The 10,825-nt window shown below is 45.7% G+C and overlaps 1 protein-coding gene across 1 annotated transcript; it reads right to left on the reverse strand.

Moving 5' to 3' along the window:
• Positions 1-245: 245 nt before the first annotated feature.
• On the reverse strand, positions 246-10,056 carry LOC137562174 (nicotinamide N-methyltransferase-like). The gene is made up of 3 exons (XM_068273507.1): positions 9,993-10,056; positions 5,941-6,148; positions 246-666 (listed from the first exon to the last, which is right to left on the reverse strand). The coding sequence occupies exons 1-3, from the start codon at positions 10,054-10,056 to the stop codon at positions 246-248; spliced, it is 693 nt and encodes a 230-aa protein (XP_068129608.1).
• Positions 10,057-10,825: the final 769 nt, after the last annotated feature.

Below are 10,825 nucleotides of genomic sequence, written 5' to 3' on the forward strand. Positions count from 1 at the left end.
GTTTGTGGCTTATATAATAATTTTCTATCCCTCCCCAAAGTTCTTCCTAACCCAAAATAATAGCCATATCTTCCAAATGGAGCAAAGGGTTCTGACAATTGCTTGTGCGTAGCTCTACACCTGATCTAACAACAGCTGAGACCACCTATGGCCAGCAGAGAAATGCTGAAATAGCAGATGGGAGGAGTTTGGGGTCGGGGTAACACCCAGACCTGTGGAGGCGTGTCTTTGCTAACTAATGTAAGCTACTTATCTTTGCGTGCGGCAACAAACACAATTCCTTTATAATCAGTTAGATCCGCCCCTGCTTTGCTTGGGAGCACTTCACACTGGGTGACAGTGAATCCCTCCTTAGCAAGGGCATCTTTCACAAAATTCTCATCGTACTTAAACAGATGCATCCGCTGATTCCCCACCATATAATATGTCCCCTCTAAAGCCCCCACTAGCAGCAGGTGTCCTCCGGGTTTCACAAATTTCCCAAACTTCCCCAGGTTGCTCATGTAGTTATCCTCATCTGTACTGATGTTGTCCAGCATCAAAACCGAGGTGACGCAGTCGGCTTGTGGGAGCTGCAGGGGGTCTGTGAGATTTTCCTTCTCAATGTCACATTTCACAACTTTGATTTTTGACTTCAGGAGGACATCTTTTAACTCCCACTGTTTGCTGGAAATGAGTAAAATGTTGCGTAAACATCGTAGTTTCAATTGTTTCAAAATGTTTAGCATAAACATTTTAAAAATGCAATAATAAATGTTAAAATTAAAAAGGGTCAATAAACTGCACAATATTCTAGCATACTGTATGTGAAAAGGTGAATATAAACAGTATATACAATATATTCAATAGCAATAAACAATGAGCATAATCAAGAGACTTATTATTCATTCAACAGACTTCTAATTCAATTTAATTTTATTTACTTAACTTCATTGCACAATACGCATGTAGATCCACACCGATCTCACATGGGCATCTGGCAATATCTCCTAAAGGCAGACCTGGATTTACATCAACTGCCCCCTTAGACTTCACCCTCCATGAACCTACAAACCCCCCACTGAAATGCACCACAAGTGTGCTAGCTTGCCCAGCTGTCACCTCTCCCATAATAATAATAAAAACAGATACTCACCTAAGGAGAGGGAAGGCTCTGGGTCCTATAGAGCCTTCAAGTTCCTCTCCTGGTCTCGTTGTTCCTGCGCTGGCTCCCCCATTAGCAGTGTCCAACCAACCGGTCGGAAACTGCTCTCTGCCGCAGCCCGAGGCTTCAGATGTCGTCGGGAGCCTGAGCGCTCCCAAAGACTCTGTACTGTGCATGTGCGAGCATGCCGTCTCTCACGCTCGCACATGCGCAGTACGGGCACTTTGGGCTTCCGAAGCCTCCCACGGCGGGGCATTTGAACCGGGGATCCAGCACTAGAACGCAGGGACTGTGAGAGGAACAGGTAGGCTAATTAGGACCCAGAGCCTTCCCTTTCCTTAGGTAAGTATCTTTTTTTAAATTGCCTTCAGATTTACTTTGAAGGAGTCATCAGGCAATATACATAAAATAAGTGTTACTTACCGGGGGCTTCCTCCAGCCCCAAGCTCCCAGCATGTCCCTCGCCGCAGCTCTCCCTTCAGCCGTTCGCCGCAGCTCCGGCGCCTACTGCACCTGCACAGTCCGCTCCGGCCCACGTGGCTGTAATTGACAACGCCACTCGCGCAGGCGCAGTACAGGCCGACCTGGAGGTCGTCCTGGCGTCATCGCCGGGGACCGGGATGGAGCTGCGGCGAACGGCTGAAGGGAGAGCTGCGGCAAGGAACATGCTGGGAGCTTGGGGCTGGAGGAAGCCCCGGTAAGTAGCACTTATTTTATGTATATTGCCTGATGACTTCTTTAAGTTGTATAATGTCAGTGTGGCAGAAATCAATATTGCACTGTCGTGGTATTGCTCACAAAGAGAGGGATGTCCCCTCTGCATGAAGATAGAGTGCCTGTGGTGACTACCCTCCAGGTCCTGTGGCCAGCGACAGTGGTGTAACTTAAATGGAAAAGGCACAGCACTGAAACGGCATTAGTCCGAGTAATGAATGATCTACTTACTGCAAGAGACAAGGTTGATTGCTCAATTCTGATTCTTCTTGACTTCTCTGCAGCATTTGATACTGTGGATCATGAAATACTAATCCAACGACTGAAGAATTACTGTGGCCTAAGGGGTACTGGTTTCAGACCTTCTTATCTGGCAGGACACAGCGAGTATGTCTGGGCACACACTACTCTAATCCAGTGCCACTTGCCTATGGAGTTTCACAGGGTTCTGTGCTATCACCATTACTCTTTGCAGTCTACATGCTCCCACTGGGCAAAATAATCCAGAACTATGGCCTAAGATACCATTGTTATGCAGATGACACACAACTGTATCTGTCCTTCAAGCCTGGCACCCAAGACCTATCAGCATCCATAAATGCGTGTCTAGTGGATTTACAAAATTGGATGAACACCAGCTGGTTGAGGCTGAACTCTTGACAAAACAGAGGTGTTGGTGGTAGGTGGTCCACACATGATGGATAAAGTTCAAAATGCTCACTACCTCAAACTAGCAATTGGGGGAGATACCGTACAGTATAAATACTCTGTTGGGAACTTTGGGGGGATAATGGATGGAAATCTAAAACTCAGACAGCAGGTACCAGCTGTCGTCAAATCTTCCTTCTTCCATCAAAGAAATATAGAGAGAATCAAACACCTTATCCCAGCTGAAGACCTACCTGCCCTGGTTCATGCATTTGTATCCTCCCGCCTAGACTACTGCAATGCCCTGTTCATCGGATCTACAGATAAGGTTTTGCATCCCTTACAACTAGTATAGAATGCTGCAGCCAGACTCCTAGCCAATGCCCCCACAGCTCACACATTACCCCAGTACTGCAAACTCTTCACTGGTTGCCAGATCTGCCTGCTGACATCCAAGGTTCTAAACCACATGGGACCCAAATACATAGCGGATCTATTGGATCTTTATGCCCCTCCACGCACCCTCCGCTCTGCCAACAAAATGAAGCTGGTTATTCCAAGGGCAGCACGGTGGCGTAGTGGTTAGCGCTCTTGCCTTGCAAGCGCTGGGTCTCTGGTTTGAATCCCAGCCAGGTCAACATCTGCAAGGAGTTTGTATGTTCTCCCTGTGTCTGCGTGGGTTTCCTCCGGGTACTCTGGTTTCCTCCCACATCCCCAAAAACATACAGATAGGTTAATTGGCTTCCCCCAAAATTGGCCCTAGACTATGATACATACACTACACTGGACATATGACTATGGTTGGGATTAGATTGTGAGCCCCTCTGAGGGACAGTTAGTGACAAGACAATATACTCTGTACAGCGCTGTGGAAGATGTCGGTGCTATATTAATAATAATAATAATAATAATAACATTTGGTGCTCGAGCCTTTTCCTATTCAGCCCCCTACTCTATGGAACTCACTTCCACAATCAGTACGAGAGGCTCCTTCTTTGGACAGCTTTAGAAAAAGGCTAAAAACTCACCTCTTTTCCCGAGTCTTTGAGACTGCAGACTGGAGAAGAGCACTATAAAAATATTATTGTTATTGTTACCATAAAGCTGCAGGTGCTCACAGCACCGGGTGTAGCCATGGCTAGGGGTGCTGCTGTTGTGCTCAGTCACTGTGTTCTTCCACTGGGGATCTTTTTTTCATAGTTTGGGCAACATTCAGGAAAATAACAGCAGGCAGTGCAGGGGACTGCACTACTTCCTGCACTAGATATAGCACCCCTTCCTGTGGCAATGTTTTTCTTTGCTCTCTACACAATGCCTGCAGTGAGTGAATGTGCAGAGCAGCAGGGTGAGTAGAGAGAATGATTGCTGTGCTGCAGCTGGGACATTAGCAGGGAGAGGTGGCAGGATGTGTTTAGTGCATCAGAAGTTGCCTGTCATTAATAGCCATTAATAGTCATATGCGCTGGCTGCTGTAATATCAGAGTGCCCTAGACTATTAATTATTTATCCTCTATGTCTTGTGCCTCTACCTTTTTATCCCCCCTTCTCCTATGCACACCCCTCTTTCATATGTCCCCCTTTTCTGACTGTCCTCAGAGAAGCTTAAAATCTAATCATACCATAGTCATAGTCTAATGTCCTACCATATTATAATTGTGTATTTATATAGCACTGACATCTGCAGCACTGTATAGAGTACAGCCCCAACTCGTCAACCCTCCCATCAAAAATGTTTTTTTTTTTTGGGGGGGGGGGGGGTGTGTCTGCCAATAATAAGTACCAGGTGTCAAATTCCCTAGGTACGCCACTGGCTAGCGATATATATACAGCAGCTGCTGCTCACACATTGGAAGACCAGTACTGACAGGGAGAGTGTCACTTCTGCAAATGGGGGCTGATGGTTACAGTGCCTCCCTTTGAGGAAATGTACAAATAATAAACACTCCCTCCGCCAATGTATGCACCACCTAATACCTTTATTTTTCTGGTGCTGCAGGCGCCCAAATTACACAGTGCGCTCCACTATAGCTGACAATAACACTGTGGTCTATGGTGCCCCTTTTCCAAGCGTCAGCCAGTGCTCAAATTACCTGCTTGAGTGCTTGAGGCTGGATTCACAGTGGTCAGTTGCATAATGCACGCGTTAAATTGTGTGTGAACTGCAATGGAGACTGGTCATAACTTTATTGCAAAGCCTGCATGTAGCGAGTTAGAATAACCAGTCTATCCAAAGTAGGGTCCGCACACACGCAGGTTAACAGGAACGAGAAATATTTATTGTTCCAAAATGCAGTTACATAAGTATCTAACCGCCACTTCAAAGATCGTTTTAGGGTCTCAGGAGGATCCCCTTTATCAAGACACTATGAAGGAGAGTAGTACACGTCATATGTGTAATTTTTGTGTAATTACATGATGAATTTAGTGGTTAACAGCACAGCCCACATACATGTTGTTGTCACCAAAATTGCTACATATGTTAAAGCTGTTACACTTCCTTAAAAAAAAAAACTTCATTGTTTCTACTTCCTGCTTTCATGGAAGCAGACATATTATTAACATCCTGTGCTTTCAGGCTTATTTGCCTTATCTGCTGTGGCAGTCAGGTGACATAGGGGAGAGATCAAGTTACAACTTGTGATTAGACACAGATGAGGGGGAATTAGACAGGCTAAACTCTCTAAATACATACAGGGTGCATTTCTCTATGTTTCCCTTCTGCCTTGTGCAAGAGTTCAGGTCCACTTTAACCTCCCTGGCGGTAAGCCCGAGCTGAGCTCGGGCTATGCCGCACAGGGAGATATCTCAGCCCCTGGTGGGGCGATTTTCACAATGTAAAGTGCTGTGCGCGCAGCTAGCACTTTGCTAGCTGCGCGCACAGCTTGATCGCCGCCACTCTGCGGCGATCGCCCGCACGCAGCGGCAGAAGAGGGCCCCCCCCGCCAGAGCCCTGCGCTGCCCGGACAAATGAGTTCCGGGCAGCGCTATGGGCTGGATCGAGTGCGCCTGACGTCAGGACGTCGGCTGACGTCCATGACGTCATGCTGATCGTCACCATGGCGACAGGAGAAGCCAAACATGGGAACGCGGGACCCAGCGCTGCAAGGCGAGAGAGCTAACCACTACGCCACCGTGCTGCCCCCCCCCCCCCCTGTGTTTGCCTATGAACAGACTATATGAATGAGTGAATATAGCCCCTTCTTAGTATATGATCCAGTAAGGCATAGTTACCCAACCCTGTTCTCAAGGCCCACCAGCAGTGCATGTTTTGCATGCACAAACATTCACAGGTGGGGTAATTAGTGTCTCAGCAGAGCAGATTAAGTACCGCTGTGGATTTCCACTAAACATGCACTGTTGGTGGGCCTTGAGGACAGGATTGGGGAACACTGCAGTATGGAAAACATTCACTCATACAAATACTGTAGATTTACCTGTCTCCCAGCAATTCTGCCATTGTAGATGAGATGTGCGTCCAATCAAATGCATCATCCTGTGCATTGCGCCATTTCTGCAGCTCTATTATGCCCCGTTCCATGAACCGAAACAATAGGATGTCTCTGAAGAAGACATCGATCTGGAAGACTTGGTGGACCATTGGACCAAGGCTGATGTCTATGAGGAGATCTCCTTTAATATCACCTACAGGTGAAAAAGAAATTAAAAACTGAGAAAAGTACCATTGTATTAAAAGCTCTATAAAACGTTCACAATGACCATCAAAAGAGGTCCCTCATTAACTTCAGTGCTATTCATATACAAGGTGTCCAGACTGAAGTGTTTGCCTAGTCCTGTGTAGCTCATTGATCAGATGATATCATATCCCTTTAAAATTCAGTCAGCTCAGCTGCTTAAGGACCATAATTTTAAATACAAAAGCAGATGCTGGGGGGAGTTGTCAATTGACTTACAAACAATCATTACCCCTCTGCACTCATGATACTCACTCAGGCCTAGTGCACACCAAAAAACGCTAGCAGATCCGCAAAACGCTAGCGGTTTTTGAAGCATTTTTTCTTCTTATAATGAAGCATTTTGCTAGCGTTTTGCGGTTTTGTGTAGCGTTTTTTACTTAAAGTGAAGCGTTTTTGTGTAGCAGATTACAGATATTGTTACAGTAAAGCTGTTACTGAACAGCTACTGTAACAAAAACGCCTTAGAAAACCGCTCTGATCTGGCGTTTTATCAAACGTTTTGCGTTTTTCCTATTCTTAACATTGGAAGCAGAAACCTCCAAAAAATGCTGCAGCCTGGGAGTATGCGTTTCTGCAAAATGCCTACCGCTCTGGTGTGCACCAGCCCATTGAAATACATTACCCAAGCGTTTCCACATCCGCAAGCGGTTCTAAAAACGCTACCAAAACCGCTCGGCGTGCACTGGGCCATAAAGCTGAAACATAAGCAGCATTAAGCAACTAGGTTGCAAAATAATGTGGTTGAAGAAAGTGGACATTAGCTTCCAAAATGGATTGCATGCAATAGCATTGTGTTCTAGACCCGTTTACCAGCTATGAGGTTTCCCTGTTATGTGAAGGGTCCCTACACTACCTATTGTTGTTATACTGGTGAAATGAGTATAGAGGTACCTGAGTACCTCTGAACCATTCCAACAAAGGCAAAGACACTGTTTAGAAAAGTTTTTTTTATAATTCTAAGTTACCAATAAATACTTACCAGTGGCATAGCAATAGGGGTTGCAGAGGTCACGACCCTTGGGCCAGAGGGCGTAGGGCTCTCCCTCAACTACAGTATTAGCTTTTTATTGGTCCTATGCTTGTAATGATCACTTCTATAAATGCTTTGAATGATATATGCTTCGAAGGACATTATGTTGTCCTTGGCAGGTTTTTGTGCGCCGTATCAATTGTTATGTATAGAGTGCTTGGGGGCCCCCATGTAAAACTTACACTGGGGCCCATAGCTCCTTTGCTACACCACTGAGGCTTACCTTTAATAACTGTACCCAAGCCAGTATCCTCTAGTTCTATCCCAGTGCATGTCAGCAGTAGCATCTGTCACTCACCCACCACATTATTCTGACAAACACCCATACCAGGGAGCTTATCAGCTATGTTAGCAAGCTCTGCAGCAAGCTCATAAACTCTCATAGCAGGGAGATTATTGGCTATAGTAAGTGCAGGGCTTGCTATAGAAGATAAATTCCCTGTTGTGTGATTTTAATAGCTTGTTGCAGGTCGTCTTGCTGCTACAGCTGATAAACTCCTTGCTCTGGGAATTTCTCACCATAGTGCACTGAGCAAGCAACAGGTGCGGACGGTAGTGGGGCTTTTCCTTCAAGGTCTTGAGGATATTGGACTGGGGTCAATCATTACACAGACATATTTATTATCAACTAAGGTTTGTTTTTTTTGTTCTGTTTTTTTCACTTTGCTTGCAAATTTTCGCACAAACTTACTTCAAAATGATTTTCGATGGCATTTTTGCTTGAAAGTCGAATGTAACATTATTTTTACTTATCACTGCTGTAAGGCCGGTTCCACACCATAAGCTTTTTTTTGGGGAGCGTTTGTGTTTGATTAGCGCTTTCTGAGCACTATTTGAAAATCGCTCCCCATTCAATTTCAAAAGCGCTTATAGTGTGGATCCGGCCTAGTCGGTGGACTGCACTACCATGCCTTCTAGAGCCGGAGGGGGAGAGAATTGTAGATTTTTTTTTGTGGCAGCAGCTGATACTCAAATTTCCCTGCAGGGGAATGTAACTGTCCTCAGTGCTCAGTCCTTCAAGAACAAGCTAACTCGACAGTTACACATTACAATATTGAAGATAAAACTTCATCCCATTTAACCTTTACCTACCTTGCAACTCCTGTGAAACATGTACATTGTGTATATATGAGTGTATAGATTTTTAAAATAGAATATTTTTCACCACAGTGCCCCTTTAGGCTGGTTTCACAGTGGGACGTTAAAGTCCCACGTTACAGCAGCCAGTAACGCAGCCTAACTCACAGCACTGTAAAATCAATGTGCTGTTCACAGTGCACACGTTATGTTGCATTGTAACACAGCACGTTTAAACAAAGTGCTGCATGCTGTACGTTATACTGGGCTAAGTAGCGTTAGACTGCTTGCACATGCTCAGTAATGTTGGAGGAGGAGGTCTCCCCTCCTCCTCCGTGGCCAGCCACATGGCTAATTAACATTCACTGCACTGTGGTGACTGGTGGTGGAACTTTAGTGTTGTCCGGATCATGAACGAATCGTTCATTTGATCCGGATCTTTTTTGTGAGTCGAATCATCCGGATCATCACAATGAAAGATTCGGTTCACAGTGGATGTCTGTCTGCCTGGAAGAAACAGGAACATACAGAATGTACAGTGCAGGGAAAGTCCTGTCCTGCTAGTCATTTCACCCAGTCTGCTTCCCTAGTAAAATGATTCAAATGATTCGGTTCAAAGATCCAGATCTTTTCAATGATCCGATTCAAATGATCCAAATCCTTAAAAAGATCCGGACTTCCTATCACTAACCTGGAGCGGCTGCTTTTAGAGCTGCATAACGCAGCTCAATCTGACTTCCACCTTCAACACCCCCATACGTTGTGTTAGGGGCACGTTATGCGACCATAACGTCCCCTAAAATGCAACGTCTTGGTGGGAAAGTAGCCTTACAGTGTACCTAAAACATGTGACATGATGAGATAAACCTGTATATACAGTACAAAACATATTAATTACCAGGCTGTTTTACTTGTTTTATTTTGCTGCCTGAAAGAGTCAATTTTTAGACATGGAATTGACAGCTTCTGTCTTGTCCATACCTTGTCAGGAATATAATAAACATCACTAATAAGTAAATTACAGCCATACAAGTTTTCCTGGCAGAATACAACTTCCAAGAGCAGAAAAAGGTCAATAGTTCATGGATTTTCATTTAGGGACACTTTCTAGGCTGCCATTGAGCAGAGAAAACAAAACATTCAATCTGCTTTGTAAATGTTTAAATTAGAACTGTGAAATATCTTAAAAAGTCATTTTTAGGAGGAGGATAAATATAATTGTTTATCTCATCAGTTTATTTTCACCTCAGGTTCACTTTAACCTCTTGAGGACCGCGGTCTTAACCCCCCCTAGTGACCTGGCCATTTTTAACAAAATTGGCCACTGTAGCTTTAAGGGCTCGCTCCAGTGCCGCACAACTCAGCACACAAGTGATTCCCCCACTCCCTTTTCTCCCCACCAACAGAGCTCTCTGTTGGTGGGGTCTGGTCGCTCCCCAGATGTTTTTTTTTTTAATATAAATATTTACTTGATTATTTTTTAAATAAATGTAACTTTTTTTTAATTTTTTCTCCCTCCCTCCCCCCACCAGCCAATCAGTGTGATCGGTTGTCATAGGCTTCAGCCTATGACAGCAGATCACTTTTGTGCCTGCCAGGGGGACAGCCATGTCACACAGCTGTCCCCAGTACAGCGTGGCTGTAGATCACAGCTCTGTACAATGTTAATAGATGGCGGTTTCACCATCTAACAGTCTCCGAGTGGCGGTCGCCGATGGGAGACTGAAGGCGGAGCGGAGCTCCGTCATTCGTGCGAAGATGTGCGTGCATCGTCGTGTGCGCTCTCCTGCAATCCCCATTCCCAGCCATTCAAGCCAATCGGCGTGGAGTGGTCCTGAGGCTGCCGCGCTGCTCAGGCTAATCGGCGTGGAGCAGTCTTTAGGCAGTTATGGGACTACTATTGTAAAATTTAAAATATATGTGCTTATCAGAAGAACGATTCTCTCAGAGCAAAATGCTCTATAAATTACTTTCTAAAAATTTTACAGATCTGACCGGCTTTGGACCAGTCCGTGTCCCCATAAAGGATTCTCAATATTTCCTTTATTGGGCTTGATTCACAAAGCGGCGCTAAGTGTTAGCACCGCTATGGAAAGCCTCTCAGTGCCCCTTACTGCACAGCCCCGCTCAGTGCGCGCGCCACACGGCTGCTGGGTAATAGTGGGTGGTGCGATGATAACGTCGCACCCGCTGCCCTGTAAAGGTCACACCCGGTGCGACGAAAACGGCGAATCGGGTGCCCCCGAAACGGTGCATCAATGTGCTGCTTTAGGGGCACCCGATGCGCTGCTTTCGTCGCACCGGGTGCGAACTTTACAGGGCAGCGGGTGCGACGTTATTGTCGCACTGCCCACTATTAGCCACCGGCTGCACTGAGCAGGGCTGTGAGCACAAACCACCTAACGCTGTGGTTTGTGCCCATAAACTGTTAAGGCCTCCTAACCGGCTTAGCGCCGGTTAGTGAATCGAGGCCATTCTCTTCAAAAGCACTGACTCCCTGAAAAGGGTCTAGACAAA

This window comes from Hyperolius riggenbachi, chromosome 3, assembly GCF_040937935.1.
Source record: "Hyperolius riggenbachi isolate aHypRig1 chromosome 3, aHypRig1.pri, whole genome shotgun sequence".
NCBI lineage: Eukaryota > Metazoa > Chordata > Amphibia > Anura > Hyperoliidae > Hyperolius > Hyperolius riggenbachi.

Bases quoted from the DNA above. Each gene is read 5' to 3' on its own strand.
- LOC137562174 (XM_068273507.1), bottom strand. From the start codon at position 10,056: ATGACGGAGCTCCGCTCCGCCTTCAGTCTCCCATCGGCGACCGCCACT. The intron at 6,149-9,992 runs GTGAAACCGCCA...TTTCACCTGTAG, and splicing joins CACTCGGAGACTGTTAGATG to GTGATATTAAAGGAGATCTC. The intron at 667-5,940 runs GTAAATCTACAG...ACTCATTTCCAG, and splicing joins GCAGAATTGCTGGGAGACAG to CAAACAGTGGGAGTTAAAAG.